We start from the raw sequence: 23,216 nt of genomic DNA on the forward strand, positions 1-23,216 counted from the left end.
ACAGCGAACATTCAGATCTGTGCTACATGACATTTCCGCTGAGCCAGAGAGAGCAGTTATCAACAGCTTCACAAACAGTAGGCAATTTCAACCGCACAGTAGCCTATCATTGTTTCGGTGTTACAATTATTCAAATTATCACAGAAGTACTGGTAAAAACGTTTAGTTTGGATATAAAAACTGATGTCTACAGTAGCGATCAAAATAGAGTAAAGAAAGAAAGTTTTCGAAAGAAACTTGACGCTTCAAATAAAGATTGTATCAATTTCGTTACACGAGTAGTTAAAAAATATATTTATCATTGAATCATTTATTCAAAAGATTCGTTCAAAAATTCTGATTAATTTACTAATGAAACAAGCAAAGTTATTCAATCTTTCATCCTAACCGATTTTTTTAATAATTTATTTTAATTAAATATTTTTAGACTGTAGCAATTGACATAGTGTCTGGACCTGACAAAATTACATGTTATTTTGTTTAATTGTTTATTCAGAATTGTGCATTGTAATCCCTATTAAAAAAAAACAAAAAAAAACTTTTTTTCAATTTATCCAGAATTGTGCAGCTCTAGCCTGTATCTTGAGTTTCAAAGAAATTAGATTGTTTTAAATCTAACTTATGCCTAAAACAACAATATAGGCTACCATTTGGATAAGAAAAAAAACATAGATAGACAAAATATCAGCTTTGCTTTTAACCCTTTGTTTGTTCTTTTTACTTAGAGTTAGCTTTGGTATTAAACTTGAAACACTGGAGGTAAATAAGGCTATATCTTTACTCAATGGGTTTGAAAGACGCATTTGCCAGATTTTTTCTTTTCTTTTTGTTGCAGCAATTACAATTAGCACAACATTTAGGAATGTGTTCAAACTGTCCAAAACAAGTCATTCCCTTTGGAAGTATTGAATCACTGAAATGTTGTTGAAAGTGTTTTACTCAGAATACAGCTGTTGTTGCTTTTAACTCTGCTGAAATAATTACATTTACTGACCCAACACTCAATTATTAAAGCTGTCTTCTGTGATAATATAAATACTATATCAGTTTACATATACACACACTGAAATGCGTTTAGACAGGCTTTTCCAAATTATCTTCCCTTGTGGTTTTCATAAAGACTGAGATTTAAAAATCATGTCAGTTCAATGCAAGTGCAAACGATCATATCTGATAACATTGCACACTGTAAAAAGTAAGAACATGCAATTGTTACTGACTTTAAATGACTTTGAAGGGATAGAAAAGTACTTTGAGATGTACTATCGAGAATAACCAGACTGGAACAAGCCTATAGACTTATCTATTTGCACAGTTTAAAACACAATATTGCATTAAACAATCAGTTGTCAAAATAGTCATTAAATCCTGAGTTTAAACTGTACTAGTCTTTAAGACTGAATGCATAGATCTAATAATGACATGTATCCGATTTATTTCCCAACTGAATTCACGAAGACATAACTGACTGTCTTGTAAATAGTCTTTAAGACTGAATCCATGGATCTAATAATGACATGTATCCGATTTATTTCCCAACTGAATTCACAAAGACATAACTGACTGTCTTGTAAATACTCGCCAAGACGGACATTTGTGTATTTGACCGTTTAATGGCACGCCTGAAACAGTACTCGGTTAAATACGTAACCTCGGTTCTCTCTAGAAGAGGGAAGGAGTATTGCGTAAGTTGCTTACGCTACGGGTAAAGTCATCTTTTCTCGAGATATTGAGGCCAAAAATTATCCTTAATTTTCCATTTATTGTCAACGCAGTGCATCAGCCAGCAGACCTAGAGCATGCTATCTTGCGCCCTCATTGGCTGCCCTGCGGCAACTGCTGCAGCCTACCACCGAGCCTCGCGCGTGACGTCGCGCCCTCTACGCGTCACAACCCGCCAAAATGGGGGTGGTTTAGCGTATAAAAGTCAGGCTCGGAGGCTGTGTCATTGGTTTTCATCGGCTGAAGCGAAAATCCCTCGTGGCGCCTGCACAGTCGGGTTAAGCAATACTCGTTTCCTTTTCCAGAGAGAACCGAGGTTACGTATGAAACCGAGTACGTTCTCTTACGAGAGGTTCTCTCGTATTGCGTAAGTTACTTACGCTACGGGAACCCATTGTCAACGCCGTGCGCGCCAAGCATCCACTTCATGAGTCCCAGGGATTCGCGGGGAACATAGATAAGTGGGAATCAGGTGGCCAGAAATGCGGGCCAGCACATGTTTATAAGCACATATAGGGCATACAGAGCGGCGTTGCCGGTCTATATAAATATTCACCATACAGTGCAGATCAACCAGGAGAGCTAAGGTCGCATGAGTAGTCTGCGCATGATAAGATCTGGGCAGGACATACACACCACTCATACTGACAGAAGTCTAGCTTGCAGGGCGGGAACTTCCAGGTTATAAAACCTAACAAATGTGGACGGAGAGGCCCAGCCTGCTGCCTCACAAATGTCCTGAACGGAAATCCCGCTGGACCAAGCCCACGACGAGGTCACGCCTCTGGTGGAATGAGCCCTAATGCCCAAGGGTCATTGCAGAACTTTAGACACATAAGCAGATGCGATAGCTTCCACTATCCATCTGGACAGGCTCTGTTTCGAGGCGGCGAGACCCTTGGTGCGCCCACCAAACGAGACAAAGAGCTGTTCTGAGCACCTGAAAGGAGCGGAGCGCGTAATGTAAGCCCTCAGTGCCCTGACAGGGGCAAAGGAGATTAACATCGCTCTCACTATCGGATGATAGAGACCGATAGAGAAATTACCTGCGCTCTGAAAGAAGTTCCCAACACTTTAGGGACATAGCCATGCCTTGGTTTAAGGATGACTTGAGTCATTTAGTCCGAACTCGAGACACGCAGCGCTAACAGATAGCGCGTGTAAATCCCCCACACGTTTGACTGATGACAGAGCTGTCAGAAGAACGGTTTTGAGCGAGAGGTACTTTAGTTCCACGGAGTCTATCGGTTCAAAGGGGAAAGCTTCCAGGGCCTCTAGGACCAAGGAAAGATCCCACATGGGAACCGACGGGGGTCGCGGGGGATTCATCCTTCTGGCTCCGCTAAGGAAGCAGATGACAAGCTCGTTTCTTCCTATTGACTGACCGCGCGTCGACTCACTGAACGCTGCAACGGCCGCCACATATACTTTAAGCGTGGATGGGGACCTGCCCTTATCCAACAGCTCTTGAAGGAAGCCAAGCAACCACGGGACCCTACACGTTTGTGGTCTAGATCTCTATCAGCACACCATTTGGAGAACACCGACAATTTAGACGCGTAGAGCCGCCTCGTAGAGGGAGCTCGGCCTTCAATACCATCATGCCTGGTCTTCTCACAGCCAAACTGACCCAGCTCTCCATACCATCCTCGATCTGTCAGTGGATCACCAGCTTCCTGACGGACCGGCAGCAGCGAGTGAGACTGGGGAAACACACATCCAGGACTCTCACCACCAGCACTGGCGCCCCCCAAGGGTGCGTTCTCTCCCCACTGCTCTTCTCCCTGTACACTATTGACTGCACTTCTAAAGACCCCACTGTCAAGCTCCTGAAATTTGCAGACGACACCACTGTCATCGGTCTCATCCAAAACGGTGACGAGTCTGCTTACAGACTGGAGGTTGAACAGCTGGCTGCCTGGTGCAGTTATAACAACCTTGAGCTGAACACGCTCAAAACAGTGGAGATGATCGTGGACTTCAGGAGGAACAGCCCAGCACTCCCCCCACTCACCATCATGAACAGCACAGTGGAAGCAGTGGAGTCATTCAGGTTCCTGGGCACTATCATCTCTCAGGACCTGAAGTGGGACAATCACATTGACTCCACTGTGAAAAAGGCCCAGCAGAGACTGTACTTCCTTCGCCAGCTGAGGAAGTTCAACCTGCCACAGGATCTGCTGATTCAGTTCTACTCAGCCGTCATTGAGTCTGTCTTGTGCGCTTCCATCACTGTCTGGTTTGGTTCAGCTACCAAATCAGACATCAGGAGACTACAACGGACAGTCCGGACTGCGGAGAGGATCATTGGTGCCCCCCTGCCAAACCTCCAGGACCTGTACTCTTCCAGAGTGAGGAAGAGAGCAGGTAAAATCATCACAGACTCCACTCACCCTGGACACCACCTGTTTGAACTGTTACCGTCAAGATGGAGACTCAGATCACTGGCCACAAGAACATCTCGGCACAGGAACAGTTTCTTCCCACAAGCCATTTCCCTCCTGAACAGTTAACACTCCTCCCAAGGCATATGCCTGTAAGTGCAATACTCCCACTGTTTAGTGCAATATCCTACAACTCAGGTGATACTTATATGTAGATTTATTTATTTATAATATTCAAAACACTGTAAATAGGTTCATAATCTGTAAATCTGAAAATGTCTATTCTGACTAAACCCAACTGTGATAGTTTTATTCTCATATATTTTTATTTTTATTTTTTTTATTCTTATAATTTGTAGTATTATGTTTCATGTTGTATTTGTATTTGTATATGTCCACTGGAAGCCTCAGTACCAAAACAAATTCCTTGTGTGTGCAAGCACACTTGGCAATAAAGCTCTTTCTGATTCTGATTCTGATTCTCTAGATTGCGTAATCGTGTTCATCACTCCTTCTGGCAGGACAACGGGTATCCGTTGATCAACCATGCGTGCAGAGACCAGTGCTCTGGATGGGGATGCCAGATTGAGCCGCGGGCTTGAGAGAGGAGATCTCTACTCACCAGAATCGGCCAAGGGGCTGTGTGTGACAACCGCATCAGCTCCGGGAACCAGATTTGATTCTCCCATCGCGGGGCTCTGAGGAGCACCGAGTGGCACGTTTCCCTGATCCTCTTGATTACCTGTGGTAACAGAGAGACCGGAGGGAAAGCATAAAGTGGGAGGCTGGACCAGATTTGGGCCAGCGCATCCTCGTTCTTTGAAAAGAACATCGGGCAATGAGCGTTGTCTTTTGATGCAAACAGGTCGACTTCCGCTTTGCCGAAAAGGCGCCACAGTAACTGGACTGTTTGGGGGGTGCAGGGACCATTTCCCTGGGGGAACGTATTTCCTGGACAGTTTGTCTGGGCCGTCGTTCAGGTGGCCCGGCACATGCGCAGCTCTCAGCGAGCGCAGGAGGTGCTGAGACCATACGAGAAGGCGTTCTGTCAGATAGCAGAAACTCCTGGATCTGAAACCGCCCTGACGGTTTATGTAAGAAACCACAGACATGTTGTCCGAGCGGACTAGCACATGGTGGTCCCGTATGAACGGGAGGAAGCGCTTGAGCACGTTCTCGACCACAATCATCTCCAGACAGTTTATGTGGAAGCGTCTCTCTTGGTCTGACCACAGGCCAAAGACCGGTCTGGACTCGAAGAGGTCGCCCCATCCTAAGTTGGAGGCGTCCGTCGAGATGACCTTTCGGTGTGAGACAGCTCCCATTGTCACCCCCTGCTGGTACCAGTCGGCCGCTAACCAGGGCTGCAGAGCCGAAACGCAGCTCTGAGGCACTCTGACGAATCTCAAGAATGGCCTGTGGCGGGGGACTATCAGAATCTGAAAGTATGCATCTTTCAGATCGAGAGAGATAACCCAGTCCCTCGGGCGAACTTGCGCGAGAATTCTGGTCGTGAGCATTTTGAACGGCCTTCTCATGAGAGCTTTGTTCAAATATCTCAGATCTAAGATAGGTCTTAGAGCTCCATCCTTCTTGGGTACGAGAAAATAGCGGCTGTAAAAGCCTGACTCGCTCAGAGAAGGATGTACTGGTTCTACGGCCCCTTTGCACAGCAGTTTGGCTATTTCTGCGCAGAGTAGACGGCTACATCTGCGTAACATCCGCTTTCACTTTCGTCTCGGTCCGTGCTCGAAAGCGAGGGGGACGGCGATCGAACTGAAGCGAATAGCCCTGTTTTATTATTCTCAGCACCCATTCTGACACCCCTGGAATAGCCTCCCATGCTTTTACATGTACAGCTAGGGGTAGAATGGACTCCGGGTTCCGATCACCGCACTTCGTGGGCTCGGGAAACTGAACCGGAGGTGTGTGGGGCGTGCGCGCATCCCGAATATTTTGAATGGGGAACGTTTTGTGATAATATTGCACGCGAGCAGAGCCTGGGGCGAAGTGTTTGTCAGTAAGCGTGAGCGCTCGTGAGCGGGCACGTGACTTACGTTCATAACTTGGCCGATGTGAGGCTGTTGTGGCCGTGTAACAGAGCGGGTGGCGAGTAGGTGTGAGCACAGATTTGTGGGCACATTCTCTACATCTAGCACACTTAAAACACCAACGGCGTGAGCCGGATGACCATAAATTATACTCTTTTTGAGATTCCCCTGGGTCGCCATAAAAACGGCGGTTGTGTGCAGGCGAGTGGGCTGTGTTGCCGAATCGTTGGCTGCTAAATGTACATCTCCAGTAGCCTTCTCTGAGGGGACTGACAGGACGAGACATTTTGACGGTGGTCCGGCCGCGGCGAGACCCAGCCGTCTTTTCCTCTCTGCTGTTGATAGGAGGACTTTGCGTGCTCGGGCTTCAGCGCAATCTTGGGCCGGGGTCCCCGAGGGGAAGGCGGCCTGTGGCGGCTGGACGAGCACGATCTAGGACGGCTGGCCTGTCGTTGCTGCGAAGGCTGGGGCTGAGCTGGGTGCTGGCTAGCGTTTCGTGCAGGCGGCTCACGTGGGCGACTTGCAGCAGAGCTAGAGCGCCGAAGCAGGAAGAGGTTCATGGCCTGTGAGGTCTTCTGCACTTCGGAAAAGCGGTCGACGATCCCGTTTACCGCTGGGCCGAAGAGACCAGTAGGGGAGAGCGGCGTGTCGAGAAATGCGGAGCGCTCAGATTCCCTCATGTCCCCAAGCGTCAACCAGAGGTGCCTCTCTGTGACGGTGAGCGAAGCCATGCATCTCCCGATCGCCTGAGCTGCAGATTTCGTAGCACGAAGGGAAAGGTCCGTCGCGCTCCTTAAATCCGTGATGGCGGCTGGGTCCTTGCTTTTCTCGTCCCATTGACGGAGGAGATCAGCTTGAAGGATCTGCAGCACAGCCATCGAGTGCAGGGCGGAAGCAGTTTGTCCGGCTGCTGAAAACGTGCGGCCGACAAGGGCTGAGGTGGTCCTGCAGGCTTTGGAGGGGAGGGCAGACTTTGAGCGCCATCTTACAGATGGCGGGCAAAGGTGCGCTGCGACTGCCTCCTCCACTGGGGGGATAGCTTTGTACCCCTTCTCGGCGGCACCGTCCACTTGGGAGAGCATCGAGGAGACATGTGAGTGGAGCCTTGCGGAGAATGGTGCATTCCACGATTTAGAAAGCTCAGCGTGAAGCTCTGGCAGAAATGGCGCAGATCTGGAAACTGGGGATGGGGGGCGGCTGTGGACGAAACAGCAGTCGAGCCTATTGTGCGCGGTCTCCTTAGGCGGTGACCAATCCAGGCCGACTTGGTTGACAGCCTTAGACAGGAGGCGCATGAGTTCAGCGTCCACGCCAGCCCAAGTCCTGCTGGATTCCTGGATCGTGGAGGCGGCTGAGTGATGAGAACTCGACCACTCCTCGCTGTCCGATGCCAGGATGGAACAGCTGTCACCTGGGTCGATTCCTTCAGCATCGATTCGTCCCCTGAGGCGACGGCAGTGAGGGCCGAAGCCGGCAGATGCGCATCCGGGAGGGGCGGAGAAGGAGAGAGGGAGGCTGGCGGGATGCAATTCGGCAAGCACTTCAGTGGGACCTCAGGCTCCGGTATCCTCTGTGAACGACGCTTCTTCCTGCGCGTTCCAGAGGGCGGAGTGACAGCGTCCTTCGTGAAGGCCTCGAGTCGAGCCCACAGGGTCGACAGCGGAAGCACTTCACAGTGCACACAGCCTCCCGAATCCAGGGCGAGGGCTGCGTGGTCTGGGCCCAGGCAGAGAGCGCAAATCACATGGCGGTCTCCGGCGCTGAGCGGGGCTCAGCACGAGCCACAGGAAAGGCGAGGCATTTTGATAAAAAGCATTTTGATGTCGCAGCGGTGAACACTCACAGACTTTACCCGTAGCGTAAGCAACTTATGCAATACGAGAGAACCTCTCGTAAGAGAACCCAATTATACTTTGCTCGTCCGTGTTCCGCTTTGTCTCGCAGCGCACACAGAAAGCACATGGAGATCAGTCTCTTTTGCAGTTTAATGCGCTTTTAATAACTCTTTTTAAAAAATAAAGCATGTCTCGCAGTAGCCTACATTTTACGACAGTCACATTGCATGTCATGACTGATTTGGACAACCCTGTTATGGTTTTTCGAATATTCCCTTTCATGCAGTGTATATCTGTTTGTGAATGTATCGTTGTAACGTTCTACAAAGTGGTAAAGTCTCATTACAGAAAGTGCACAATTAATAAAGTTATTGTCTCCCAAAATAAATAATTTATTCTGAACCACCACCAATAGTTTGTAATTCAAATTTCACTGGTGACGGTTCTACTTCACTAGAAAATACATTTGCATAATGCCAGCCTATGTTGTCTGCCCGTGAACAACTTGACCAGCCAACAACGTAATTTTACTGACTACTGCTCAGTAAACGAGTTCAACGCGGGATTCACAAAACACGTACTCTTGAAAGATAGATCAGTACCCAGTTTATTTGGACCAGCTTGCTCCTCAGAATCACAACCTGTATGAATAATTATTGATGTATATATTTTCTACTGGGTGTTCAAAATACGTAGTTTTGTGTTTTATAGGCTATTGTGCAACTTTCCGGCTAACCCACTCTCCGGCAAAAACTTCTGTTAAGCAACTGTGGGCCACTATTACCTAAAACTGTGTCTATTAATGCAGGTTGTCTGTCGTTCTTACTACTTTGTGTAAAGATAAAGGATGGAGCAAATGTTACAAATGTTTGTTACATCCGTCATTCACGTTAGTGCTCGGCTATGTGCTGTTATTGATACAGTTCCCACATGTGCAACGCAATGAAATTAGAAATATACACACACATCGGTTTGTGGATAGACATACTCTTGTTAATGCTGATGGTGAGGAATTACAGCTGCAACATCTCATTAATGTACCTCAAACAGAGTAGTGTATCACTGAGAAACGTCCTACTAGAGTCGTCCTTGCGATGGAGGTTCGGGTTGAATAACTAACTTTAATTCTTCCAATGTTTCATCATCGGTGTCACGCTCGGATTGATATGGTACAAATCGACGTAATCATTACAGTCTTTACAAAGTGTATAATCGTTGAGCTTTAGAAAGCCTCTGGAAGGAGCTGCAGTTCAGTTATGGTAATGGCCGTTTAGCTTCCGACACACCAATACCAACAGACTGAGCTGTCTGGCCAATCAGAGAGTAGCTCGCGGAAAGGAGGGATTTAGATAAACGGATTAATCCGTTGAGCCGTTTGAGAATCACTGAAAAATGTGGTGATGTGCAATGTAGGGGAGAGTGGGGACAGTTGCAACTTGTGGCAGTTGCAACTGTCATAACCCGGCTCAAAGGCCATGACAAATTCAAAGAGGACGCGAAAAATTGCCAAAAGTAAACATTTATTGTAATAACAGCAAGTAGCGCGTGTTGGTCAGTGACATCAGTGGTGTAAATGTGGATGAGTGACTGTTGAAAAGTTTGAGTGTTGAAAAATAAAGGTAACAGAACATAATATAATCCAACAACAAAACAAAGATGCGCTGCTGGGAGGAGTGAGATCAGATCAGAGAGAGCGAGAGATTCAAAGGGCCGGAGTATTTATCTTCCCACAGCATCTAGCGCAGGTGCTCCCAATCTGGTGCTGATACCTTCAAAGACAAAAGGGAAACAGTGAACTGCCCAACACCACACAGCAAAACACCCAACTATGCATGGCCGTCACACAACATTGCTGATTTCTCCAAACAGGAATGAGCTGGAGTCATGACACTCCTACTGCACATGCTCAGTATGCCCCTCCTTCTTTCTAGAAGTTAACAGACACATGTTAAACTTCCTTATGGGAGAACTGAAATTCAAGGTAAAAAAAGTAACTTTTTTTACAACTAGATTTTTTGTCATACTGTTGTAAGGTGGGTGCCAGAAAGTCTGGGCTACCCCTCGAGGAAGCAAAAGGCTCTCCTGAGAATTAACATTTGAACCCTCCCTTGCATCATGATGTAATCACAACATCCGAGACGTAGAACACAGTGCAACTCACACCTCGCTTTGACAATCTCCCCTTTCTCCTCCTCACCTGAAATTCACTGAAAACCCATGAAATGCTAAATGTGTACAAAAAAGTAACTATACATGTTTGGTATTATTTTTAAAGTGTCTCAGTGCGCCTGGTAAAATGGTCTCATTCTCCCAACCATAATGAAAAGCTGAAAGAAGTTACAAAATATGAAAAAAGTGATGTGTCCCTCAAAGGTGTTCCCTCCCCCAGATCCTCCATTCTGATCTCACAGTTGTGAGCCCCTCACTAGGGCAGTGGTTCCAAAACCTGTCCCGTCGACCCACCAACACTGCACGTTTTCTCTGTCTCCCTAATCAAACACACCTGATTCAACTCATCGCTCATAATCACATGGGTTAATGAGCTGATGAGTTGAATAAGGTGTGTTTGATTAGGGAGACAGAGAAAACGTGCAGTGTTGGTGGGTCGCCAGGACAGGTTTGGGAACCACTGCGCTAGGGGACCAAATCTAATGATTCATTCTCATGAATTGGATTTTGAATTATTGCTTCATTACCTGGTCAATAAGTTGTAAACGTTTGATTTTATTCTGACTGACTCTAAATTTGTTCTCCCAAGTAGATTAACTGGATTCGTATGCTCCTGCAAGTTTGCGTCAGAATTAGCGACGGAATACTTTGGCACTAGTTCAAGTGTACTTGTTTTGCGGAGACGGGTTTTTCCGTTTAGGGCAGCAAACATGCTGCTTGACCAACCTAAATTTGGGTACGTCTATTCTGCCTCCGTCTTAATTTAATGTTACTTTAGATAATTGTACGTGAGGAAACACGGGCTTGGCCAATCCAAACTATTATAAGGGAAGTACAGTTGGTCAACTCATGCCTATAATAGGGCCAAAACCTCTACTAAAGTAAAACGAATGAATTAAGTTCAAGTGTATGGAATTCAAGGGGACTAAAAAGAAGAGTATCTTTGATTGTGTTAGGGTGAATCCGACCGTCTGAGATTAGTAAAAAAACTCCAGTTTTGTTTGGTGACAAAACTGGCAAGATTGTGAACGTGAGACCCGCAGAAGATGCGAGGACCTCTGAGCAGCATAGCTTCCAAATCTGAACGGGTAAAACATAATTCTATTCTATTCTTTTCTTTATTCTTTTCATGAAAATGCATTATTTATATCAATCACATACAATTCATTTGAAAATTCCTTTACATTTCCATGATCAGAAAGGAGCAGATGGAAGATTAATATTCTTATACCTTATATAATTGAAGAGTTTAAAAAGAATAATCAAACATTCGCTCACTTTTAATGATACCCAGATATCATTAAAACCCAGATATCATTAAAACTCTTTTCATTTATGTAGTCAGATGAAATAACGAGTCAATATATAATAATTTTTTTTTATTTAATTTAACCTTGAATGTTGCGAAAAAGGAAAGACTTGTAACACGCAGAGCCCTTCACCCGCTGATCAGAAGACCCTCATTGGCCTGATCCAGCACGGGTTTACACTGTGTAAACGGTTTGATTATTGATCCTTATCGTTTGAATGTGCAGTTGCTTAGCTCTTAACAGACTTTGGTACAATGTGTTCAAGCTAATGTGTTAGGCTAGCATCGCTAGTTTTAAGATGTCTGCCAGGGGGTTCGACAGTTGCAACGCATTTTTGCAACTGTCCCCACATGGTGTTGCAACTGTCCCTCAAGACAATAATAATGACAATTAGATAAAATTGATATAAAAGGCAATTCAGTGGCTTGATAAAGAATATATTTCAATAGCCAGGTGTCACCTCTTTGTATTTCAGCAAATTTTTAAAAGTCAATCTAGGCTGCAGTGTATACTACATTTTCTGTACTGTTTTTTCAGTATGCCACGAGACAGGAAAAAAACAACAGATAGGGGTGTCCCTCTACCAATTCTGTCCTTAGCTGCTGCTGTAGTGAGCAATGACGGCAGGACAGTGAGGTCTGTGGCAAAATAGTATTCAATTTGCCACACAACCCTCTACCGCTTTATTAAAAAGAGAGAGAGGCTAAGTCAAGGAGAGGAGATGGGGACAGGTTACTGGACCCCAAGGAGAATCATCTCAGTCCAACAGGAAGATAGTCTGGCAGAATACCTAAAAAGAGCAGCTGATCTTTTCAATGGTCTCAGCACTAAAGAGGTAGGCCTAAGCATGAGGTAGGTATTAAAGCAGAGTGTAGGCTTAAAGGGAGGGCTGGTAGGGAGAATTATATAAGAATATTGAGACAGTGAAATAAGATAAGAGAAATACCATTCTACCTCCATTTTCATTAACCATCCATTTCGCAGGTTCGTCAATTGGCCTTCCAACTGGCTGTCTACCACAATTGCTCCTACCCTGAAACCTGGAATGAGTGCTCCCTGGCTGGCCGGGATTGGTTTATGGGGTTCATGAAAAGACAGCCCAGTCTGTCTATACGGTGCCCTCAAGCAGTCTCACACAGAACACAAGCTTCAACCATCACAATGTATCCTTGTTGTACAACAATCTTGCCAATGTGCTTGACAAAAACAAATTTGAAGGGAAGGACATCTGGAATATGGATGAGACAGAAAGGTGGGGGCAGTAACCTCTGGAGAGAGAGGAACACTGGTGACAGTTGCATGTGCAGGCAATGCATTAGGGATCATGATTCCACCCATGTTCATATTCCCGCGGGTTAACTTCAAGGAGCATTTCATCACAATGGCCCGCCTGGATGCATTGGAGCCGCCAATAAATCAGGGTGGATGATGGAGGACCATTTCCTTTAGTTCCTTAAACATTTCCACCACCACATGAGGTCCTCATTGGATGCCAAAGTCCTCTTGATCCTTGATAATCATTCCTCCGATCTTTCTGTAAGAGGAATAGATTTCTGATTGTAATAGATCGTTTTTTTCCTACCATCCAAATCGTCAACGATAATGTTGGTTTCATACAATCACGACTCGCTGTTAGGTCCGTGTGGCTCGCCAGTCCCAACTCCCTCCGTGAACATGAGACTTAGAACGAAAACGAGGAATCCAGGAACTCCAATCTGGAAAGCATCGATTTGAATGAAGCTTTGACTCAACGATTCACAGCAAGCACTCGACAGAATGATGATGAAATAAAATCAGGAAAGACAAAAAGAAAAAACAGGGGGAAGAAAAAGCCTCACCTTGAATGCAAGGTCACAAAAAAAATCCTTGTTAGTTTTCTCCATAACATATACATATAATTGTTTAACACAGCATCAAAATGGCGATCGCGTTTTACATATGTGCAAGCATTCGTTCACCAAACGTGGTCGTAAAGAAAAATACATTACTAATAAAACAACTTAAACAGATCTGTCATTTATATTTCACTTATATGAGCATTTCATGAACATTTCAACCAGATGAAATAAAAGTGTAACTCACAAAGACCCGATGAAATTGAACATTATATTTTTATGTCTGAAGGACTTACAATTCGATCCTTTGCTCATCCCTCTCGCAAAAATTTATTCTTATTATTGATCTCTGTTTCTTCAATAAACAACATCTTTGATATGTGAATAAGCTATGCGTTAACAAGGCTGTTTCTCCGCAACTGCGTCACACATTATAAAATCAATAACAGTCTCTTTCACATCAAAATTTCACTTCTCCTCTTTCGCTACATCATCTCTGGACCAAAATAACTTCAATTCTAATCAATTTTTCTCAAATGGATAAATCAAATACTCAAATGTCTCAGGAGAGATCTGAATCACGTCTGGTCTCGTTTGTTCTGCCGATTAAAGAAAGCGCGAGCTCCAGTCCAACTGCGTGCGAAATCCGGGGAAAAAAAGTGAGCTTCCAAACAAAAATTATTTTAATCGGCTGTTTTAAAACACACGAAAATAACTAATAAAATTAAAAGAAAATAAATATTCTGCTCATTCATATGTTAATGCTTTTTTTCGTGTGACCTGGCTAACATTGTCAGTACCATAGACAGTACTGGACAGCACTCGATAGGTACTCAAGATGGCGGCAGTCAACTGGAAAAAGAGCGGATGAGGTAAGAGGTCACGTGACTGATATTTATATATAATGATACATCACAATATCTGTCCAATAACTATGAAAAAAATGCCAGTGAAAAAGTTAAGTGCAGGTTTTCTCTCTTTATTAAAGTCCAACTGTTAGAAAACAGCACAAAAGGTTTCAGTCTGTAAATTAAATGTAACATTTTAAGTGTACCTACTTTTAAAAGCTTAAAATTTTCTTTGTGTGTAAACTGACTCATTTCACTGCTTATTGACTCGCTTTATATAAACCTGGTACATTTAAACATTTTCCAACCTCTTTTATTTAAACCTGGGAACATCTCAGTGTTTACCAGTTTCCTAAATAAACCTGCGAATAGTGTTGTCAAAGGTTCCGACTTGTTTTTTTTTTTAAATGTAAAAATGTGACGACCGCAGCATTTGCCCCTAGCATTTTGAGTGACTTTGATAGGATTGTTAAACACCTCTGATTGGCTATTGTGTTCACGCGCTCAACATATGTAAGTGGTCGGTGAAGAGCGTCAAAATGTCTATTTACAACATGCTTGTCCCATCAATGGTGTAAAAGCCAAAGTGCGTCCAGACTTTGAACTAAAACATGGCTGGGGCATCTAATATTGTACTCGCACTGATTTCCATCATCCCGTGATTTCCATCATCGTCCACGTTTCACGTTCACGTTCATGTGTTGAGCGCCACCTTAAGGACCCATGAAGTAGTGACACTGGGAGCAGGGAAATATATTTAGAGCGACTTATTTTATTAATAAAAATATCGCTATTTGACGCCAGCGTATCGATTATCGTATCGGACGGAGCATCAAGTTGTTCCTCCTAAGACAAGTTGGGAGAGACCATGATCGCTATGGGGAAAGGGACCGCTATTGACCGATATCACTGTGCTGCTTCACAAAGTATTTGTGAACTTAACTAGGCCTATATACTTTCTTTAAGATTCTCCAGCATGTTTTATTGTGTGCTATGTCATGTTTCAAACACCAACATTTTTTTAAAGCTCTTAATGTCTAATGAGCTTAACTTTTGTATTTTAAATTAAATTGTTTTAGTAGATTGTTCAGATTATAGTCTTTCGGTGCTGACCAGCATACAGTATAGTTCAAGAAAGAATGAAGTCTACAATGTATCCACAAACACTCTGATCAACAGAAACAGTTGTAATGGGGAGAAAACACATCAGTGAATCTATAATAAAATAATATTATGTTCCTGCATTCCTTTGGTTCTGAAATACATTTCTCCATTTCAGACCCCTGTAAAGATTGCTGTTGATGTTTTAATCTAAACCTGAAACATACTAAACTTTATTATTCTGGATACTCTAGTGTGCGAAGGCCATGTTTATGAATTAATTTAAAAAAAAGGAAGACACAAAAAGACTTGAGGTTGTTTGCGTTTCAGAGAATTGATCCTTTCATTTTGATAAGCAATCATTTGGTTTAGCTTATAACATGCCCTTATATGTTAATTATTTTATTCTGCATAATAAAGAATCAATGACTTTCACCTGTGACATATTGATTGAGTAAACTGGCAGGTGCAGAGAAAAATGATGCTTGTCACGATAGAGGTGGAGCCATTCTGATTTACATCTGCATAAATGTGGATGGTAGCACCCTAATGTGTCATTGAAACAAGCTTGGCAATAATGGGGTTTTGGCAGGTTGGAATTGGATTGGTTTTTATTCTTGCATTTGGATTTTCTGAAGCTCAATGGAGAGCAAGAGCAGCACATAATTGGAGTCCAAGTGAGTTTAGGCCTAGAACATTAGCTCAAGCTTCTCAACCGGCTGATTCCAGGATGTCTTTGGTTCCCAGTAACACTGTATTTGCACCACAAAGGTTTCCCGCTCAGTTACCTGTGCAGACACCAGTCAGGACTGACTTTGGAAAGTCTTCTCAAGATCTTATGGGTGTTCAATTAAAAGAGCTGTTGCAGGCTCGGGTGGAGAAACTGACGTGGAGCTTTCCAAGTCTACCAGAGGAACCATAGCAGCCAGACGTTCCTTTTGAGTTTCCTTATCCTGTCCCTGCCAACAGTGTAGCTGCTCAGTGTGGAGAGAATTCAGTATATGTGGAAGTGATGAAAGACTTCTTTGGGACTGGGCACCCACTGTTGTCCTCTGGTTTTACACTGGGAGGCTGTACTGCAACTGGAGAGGATTCTTCTGCTCAAGTGCTGATCTTTGAGTCTGAACTGCATGGATGTAGCACATCAATGGTAAGGTTCTGTTGTGACAATGATCATAGGTATTCTGAACCGTCCATGTGACTGTTCTTCTATTTACCTTTCTGTTTAGGTGACTGAGGATGAGCTTGTCTATAGGTTCAACATTATCTACAATCCCACAAGAGGCTTCATATGGTGTTCCTATTGTCAGGAGTAGTAGTGCGGTGGTTGGTATGGAGTGTCATTTTCCAAGGTGAGGATTCAAATTAGGCTCACCGGATGTTCTAATCCTGACATGTATGGGCAAGAGATGACGGCTTGTTTAACTCCTACAGAACACATAATGTGAGCAGTGATGCCTTAATGCCCACTTGGATCCCATATGCCTCAACTAAGATTGCAGAGGAAGTCTTTGTCTTCTCCCTGAAGCTCATGACTGGTTGGTGTAGCCCAAACAGATTTGTATTATGCTTGTGAATCCTTTATTATATATTTTTTTTTCTTTGCAGATGACTGGAGATTTGAGAGACCTTCTAACCAGTACTTCCTGGGTGACATGATAAATCTTGAAGCATCAGTGCGTTTGTACAGCCATGTTCCCGTCCGTGTGTTTGTGGACCGTTGCATGGCTACTGCAGTCCCTGATGTTGCTTCTGTCCCCAGATACTCCTTCATTGAGAATAATGGGTAAGAGGTGCTGCCTCATGTATCTCAGCTTCCAGAAGGGTTGTATGATTCCTAACTGGGTTCTGTTCACAGGTGCCTGGTTGATGCCAAGCTCACATGCTCCATGTCTGACTTTATGCCCCGGACTCAAGGTGAAAAGCTAGGGTTTCAGCTAGAGGCGTTCAGGTTCCAGCAAGCAGACAGTGTGCTGGTATGTATGTCTTGTAGTTGTGCAACTCTTTGTATGATATGCTGCCATGGTGTACAAAAAATTGTCTCTGCAGGTCTACATCACATGCATTTTGAAGGTGGCTGCAGCATCCTCTCCAAGTTCTGAACGGAAAGCTTGTTCATTCTCTGCTAATGGGTATGTTTCCTGCTAGATGAGTGTACAGGTGTATTAGTTGCGTTAACTTAATTGAGGGTTTGTTTTGTCAGGTGGGTGTCTGCAGATGTTTCTGACCAGGTGTGTGCCTGCTATGACACAACTTGTAGCATCAGAAGTGGAAGTGATCAACTGCTTACAGGTTTGGACTAACTCTGATAAATTGTTCTTGTCGTACATGGCTTTAGTTCTCACTAATCATTTGTTCCTCAGATCTACGCTGGGAAAGAGCATCTGTCGGCCCCATCAATGTTAAAGAATATGGCTATGGACAAAAATAACTGGAAATGTCATGATTTTAATAAATGTATATTTGTTTTTGTCTTGCACAAATACTATACAAACCTATATTTATCCAGTTCACACGGTTTTTGTTCAGATATGTGCCACAAAAAGCCTATGTGGGGTGACAGTTTAAGTCATCTGTGGGTCTAGCAATGATTTTAGTTCTAGGAACTAATTTACCTCCTACTTCAGAGTAGGGTCTAAACCAGCACTATAGGAACTATCCGTGACTGTGTACACTGATTGGCCCGAACGCATGCGAAACACCAGCACCTGCCATTTTTAAAAAGGCTGTGTAAACACACATAGATTATAGCCTATATATTTACTTCAGGAAACTAAGTCTACAAACATAAACAGCAATAGATGGGCTTCTTAACCTTTACACTGAGGATAAAAATCCACCGCAACTGAGGGGACCAAGTGAAATATGATTATGTATTTCTGCTCAGCTAGCAACACTGGACATCAACCACATGACATGTGCCAATAACTTATACATTAAAAAGTAGACAGTAATCCAAAGTTCTATCTAATAACATATGAGACAGTACTGTTAGACAAATCGTAAACTAATGAACACGGAGAATGCGAGCAGTGTGTGCTCTGGCGTTCTCAGTGTTGTCAAATTAAAGGTCACAAGTGCAGCTTACGTCACTTCAGAGTTCCTACTAGTTCCTACTGGCGGTGTGAATGCAAGCAGGAAAAAGTTTCTTGGGGAATCACCTTGGTGGCTAGTTCCTAGAAATACCTGGTGCGAAAGCCCCGTGTACATCGTTACATTTATATAGCGCTTTTCTAGGTACTGAAATCGCTTTACATATGGAAGGGGTAATCTCCTCAATCACCACCAATGTGTAGTATCCACCTGGATGATGCGTCAGCAGCCATATTGTGCATGAATGCCCATCACACACCAGCTTACTGGTGGAGAGGAGACAGTGATGAAGCCAATCAGAATATGGGGATGATAAGGAGGCCATGATGTACAGAGGCCAAGGGGCAAATTTGGCCAGGATGCCAGAGTTTAACCCCTCTCTTTTTCCGAAGGAAATGGAAAGGATTTTTAATGACCACAGAGAGTCAGGACCTCGGTTTAACGTCTCATCCTTATGTCGCCAAGGCTCACCCCAATCGACCAGATGGTGGTGCTACAGTGATCAAAAGTATAATGGGTCATTACTCCTAAACCATTTGTCACAGGCTCAAGTGTTTTATGTCATTGGAATCCTTGACAGAAAGCATGTATTGGATTGATGTCATACTGGTGAAATTCAAGGGGGTATTTTCAAGAAATCTGTATACTTTTGTGAGCTAGTCCTAGGTTTTTTGCCCGATCGGAAACCAAACACGAGCAAAATTCTCTGGAGTCTGGTTGTCAATTATAAAGTCAATTTCCATTCACATTTGCAACAGGGTGCCAGAATGTTTGAAGCAGGCATAGTTACTTCTACTAAAATGACCATCCTTCTTGTACACATGTATGGGCTCAGTCTGTTGTCGTGTGAAAAATGACGTGGTGACTAGGGGTAGGAATCACAGGGTAGACTAGGGCTGCGTTCCAGTCCAAAATTGACATGCCCTTGACTCGCTAACTTCCCTCCGTCTTGTTCACGCAGATGTGCGTCATTGCTCACGTTGCACGAGTGCCCACTTCTGGCAGAAACTGCAATGGGCTGAACTGGAACGTCCTAAGCCCTTGATCACTTGGAATCACTTGGAGTTGATTTATTATTTACACATTTTTTTCCTTTAAGAATTTGTTTAATGCAGCATCCAAATGTATATAGGTGTGTTTGTGTTGTTTTATATTTAAAGAAATCAAATTAATATATCATAGAGTTGTTTGTGGGGATGGTGATGAGACGAGATCTGCAGTGACGTCACAATCGTATTGCATTGTGGTATATGGAGCTACCTGAAGTGTACATATGAAGTAGACTCGCTCCCTCGGTCAAAATCGAGGGAACGAGGGTCTGTCCATATAAACTTCCCTTGTGCACTTCATGACGTGGAACGCACTTCAAAATGGCGGCAGGGATTGCCCCGAGGGGAAGTGCTTAGGGAAGTTTGCAAGTGCGTGTCTAAAAGTAGACTGGAACGCAGCATAGGAAGCCAAAATTGCACATCCCTACTGCTGTTGAATTGTTTTTTTTTTCAAATGCATCACCACGCATGAAAGACACATGATAGGCTATGATTTGGCCAGTCAGCACAACCATCTAATAGGCAGTCATTGCTGTATTTTAACATCATTACCAGGACTTAAAAGAATCACAATCTCTACTACTCGCATGAAAAGTAGATCGTGGACATCTTCAAGATCGATCACAATATAAAATTGTCAGATTGCCCACCCCTAATTCACAACATAACATTCAATGGATGAGTTGATTAACAATGTAAACACTGATCCAGAAATGCAGTTTTAGTTAAAATCCTAAAACCAACGGCTTTGGTTCAAGCTCCTGTATCCTGTGATTTAAAGTGTGTCAGTGAAGATGGAACACAAACTTACTTATGTTCAGAGGAAAATGATAACAATCACTCTGTTCAGACAGTAAGAGCAGAAACTAGGTTCTTCTGTGATGCGTCTTACATAAGACTCCAACACTTTGCAACTGCAGTTCAAAGCAGTGTGAGATTCATTCAAAAGCATGTGCGCATGTGTGACATTTGTGCAAAGATTTGGTACACGTGCCCTCTGAGTATCTGAAAAACGTACCGAACACGTCCCGCCCCCTGCTAAACCCGCCCGCCCCGCCCCCTGCTACCCGCCCGCCCCACACCCTGCTACCCCGCCCCGCCCCGCCCTGGTTCACTGGACCTCTCATGTCTTATGTGTAGCCTACACAACGAAGTCAGTTTTGTAGCGTAACCACCATTAACACCATATAGTAGCAAGCCCCATGTTTTGTTACTTTCGATAATAAGCAAGATGTAATCTTTAAAATTCTGTCTATTTGATCACGAAATTAAAACAATAAATGGCGTTTTGGCGCTCTTTGATGTGGCGTGACAGATCACTGTACTACCTCCTCATTTCAAGCGGCAGCGCTGAGCGCGAGTAAACGCGATAATCTCTTCCTCAGTTACAAAATAAACAAGAATAGACACCTGAAGGTATGTTGAAAGATACAGTATACTTACTGAAAGCCATCATAACTCATGTAATCGCTCAATCAGTGTTTCAACAGCGGAAAGACGTCAATAAAACAGCTTAGTTTTTCACATAGCATTAGGCTATATTTACCTGAGCAGGCAAATCATCCAAATGAACTCTTGCACTAAATAAATGCACTATATTAGCCTATATTAGGCTATATTTTGCTTAACCTGTTAATGATATCTTGATTATTTAATGTATGTTTAAAATATCTTTCATGAAAATGACAGCAACTGTGTAAATTAATATATTTAAATAACGAATTAGAGTAAAAATACAAGTTAATGCAAAAACTGCCTTATGTTCAGTTTACATGTTTTCATACAATGTGTTGGGTGTTAAAAATAAATAGCATCTGAATTTAGGCTAAAAATCTAGGCTCTGTTGTTAACCTGTAATGTTATTGTAATGTTTTGTAGGGATTCAGACCGCATCATAGCACAGAAACTGCGCTAGTTAAAATTAAAAATGATTTACTTTTAGCTTCTGACCAAGGCTGTATCTCAATACTAGTTCTACTCGATCTTAGCGCTGCGTTCGACACTATAGATCATAAAATACTCTTGGAACGACTACAAAACTACACTGGTGTTCAGGGACAGGCATTAAGCTGGTTTAGATCGTACTTATCAGACCGTTACCATTTTGTCTGTTTAAATGGTGAAAAATCAAAGATAACGTCAGTAGACTATGGAGTGCCGCAAGGATCGGTGTTAGGCCCTCTGCTATTCTCAATATACATGCTGCCACTTGGTAATATTATAAGAAAACATGGAATTAATTTCCACTGTTATGCTGATGACACTCAATTATATATCTCATCACGACCAGATGAAAACACTAACTTATCTAAATTGACAGAGTGTCTAAATGATATAAAATGCTGGATGACGTGTAATTTCCTGCTATTAAATTCTGATAAAACGGAGGTACTACTTATTAGTCCAAAAAACTTCCCACAAAATCCCTTACAATACAACTTTGTCCTTTTACTTTATCCACTACAGTAAAAGACCTGGGTGTTATACTAGACCGCAACTTGACTTTCGAAAATCATATTTCATATATTACAAGAACAGCCTTTTTCCACCTTAGAAACATTGCTAAGCTAAGTAACATGCTATCTGTTTCTGATGCAGAAAAGTTAGTTCATGCATTCATGACCTCGAGACTAGATTACTGTAATGCTTTATTAGCTGGTTGCCCTGCATCCTCAATAAACAAGCTACAGTTAGTGCAAAATGAAGCCGCTAGAGTTCTTACTAGATCAAGAAAATATGATCATATAACACCTATTTTATCATCTCTACACTGGTTACCTATTAAGTTACGTATCAATTACAAAGTATTCCTACTGACCTATAAAGCCCTAAATGGTTTAGCTCCTGTGTATTTAACAGACCTTCTATCGCCATACAATCCATCGCGCTCTTTAAGATCACTAAATTCGAGGCTTCTGGTCATTCCTAGGATATCTAAGTCCACTAAAGGAGGGAGGGCGTTCTCACATTTAGCTCCTAAACTCTGGAATAGCCTTCCTGATATTGTTCGAGACTCAGACTCGCTGTCCCAGTTTAAAACTAGATTAAAGACGCATGTCTTTAACCAAGCATTCACTTAATGCTTAACCTTTAATACTACTGCTGAATCAGTTCGAATGCATTAACATTATGAACATCAGCTATGCTAATTATTTCCCATCTGCCTTTCTGCTGTTATCTCGGGACGCTAGTCCCGAGGTAAATAGCGTTCGTCAGCTCCAGTTTGTATCCAGCCTCTCACGGAGACTTCAGATGCCTCAACGCCTGTGAAGAGACGACTCGACGCCTGTGAAGAGACGACTCAAAGCCGGCGATATGTTATGCCATAAATTACTACTTGATTAACTAACTGTATTTTTCTATGTACATTTCCGAAATGCACTTTCTGTAAAGCTGCTTTGAGACAATGTGTATTGTAAAAGCGCTATACAAATAAATTTGAATTGAATTGAATTGAATTAATGTGCGGGCTCCATATAGTTTCAGCATTAGCAGATCTTTTTTTTTAATCCTTGTGTTTTAATCCGAAACGTTTAATTGTAATTTAATTAATTTAAAGACAAGAACACAATTTTTTCATTAAACCATTAAAAAAAAAAAAAAAACCCAGCAATTTTAGCTTTCTAAACCCCATCCCACCGAACCGAAACCGAACCGAACCGAGACGTCAAAACTGTGGGAAGAACCGAACCGTCAGTTTTGTGTATCGTTACACCCCTACTGTTTATATTAAGTCAAGTCACCTTTATTTATATAGCGCTTTTTACAATAGGCTACAGATCGTTTCAAAGCAGCTTTACAGTGATAATATATGCAACA

General features: G+C 43.1%; 1 protein-coding gene and 1 pseudogene across 3 annotated transcripts; both read left to right on the top strand.

Annotated features, from left to right (window-relative positions):
* Window positions 1-15,832: 15,832 nt before the first annotated feature.
* On the top strand, window positions 15,833-16,456 carry LOC143707144 (uncharacterized; annotated as a pseudogene).
* On the top strand, window positions 16,327-17,708 carry LOC143706321 (zona pellucida sperm-binding protein 3-like). 3 transcript variants are annotated; one of them, XM_077198120.1, is made up of 8 exons: window positions 16,327-16,413; window positions 16,490-16,607; window positions 16,690-16,793; window positions 16,864-17,041; window positions 17,114-17,231; window positions 17,305-17,387; window positions 17,459-17,547; window positions 17,619-17,708. In XM_077198120.1, exons 2-8 carry the CDS (start codon window positions 16,495-16,497, stop codon window positions 17,684-17,686), a joined length of 753 nt encoding a protein of 250 aa, XP_077054235.1. In that variant the 5' UTR covers window positions 16,327-16,413; window positions 16,490-16,494; the 3' UTR covers window positions 17,687-17,708. The 3 variants fall into 3 exon arrangements, with proteins under 3 accessions (XP_077054235.1, XP_077054236.1, XP_077054237.1); XM_077198121.1 differs by having other exon boundaries at window positions 16,946-17,041; window positions 17,173-17,231; XM_077198122.1 differs by having other exon boundaries at window positions 17,018-17,041; window positions 17,173-17,231.
* The last annotated feature ends 5,508 nt before the right edge of the window (window positions 17,709-23,216 follow it).

The sequence above is a fragment of the Siphateles boraxobius genome, unplaced genomic scaffold (genome assembly GCF_051911475.1).
Source record: "Siphateles boraxobius isolate OS27281-9 unplaced genomic scaffold, OSU_SipBor_1 41, whole genome shotgun sequence".
NCBI classification, from domain to species: domain Eukaryota; kingdom Metazoa; phylum Chordata; class Actinopteri; order Cypriniformes; family Leuciscidae; genus Siphateles; species Siphateles boraxobius.

Coding starts and splice junctions, on each gene's coding strand:
- LOC143706321 (XM_077198120.1), top strand. CDS start 16,495: ATGAGCTTGTCTATAGGTTCAACATTATCTACAATCCCACAAGAGGCT. Junction 17,232..17,304: donor AGCAAGCAGACAGTGTGCTG/GTATGTATGTCT, acceptor TTGTCTCTGCAG/GTCTACATCACATGCATTTT. Junction 17,388..17,458: donor TGTTCATTCTCTGCTAATGG/GTATGTTTCCTG, acceptor TTGTTTTGTCAG/GTGGGTGTCTGCAGATGTTT.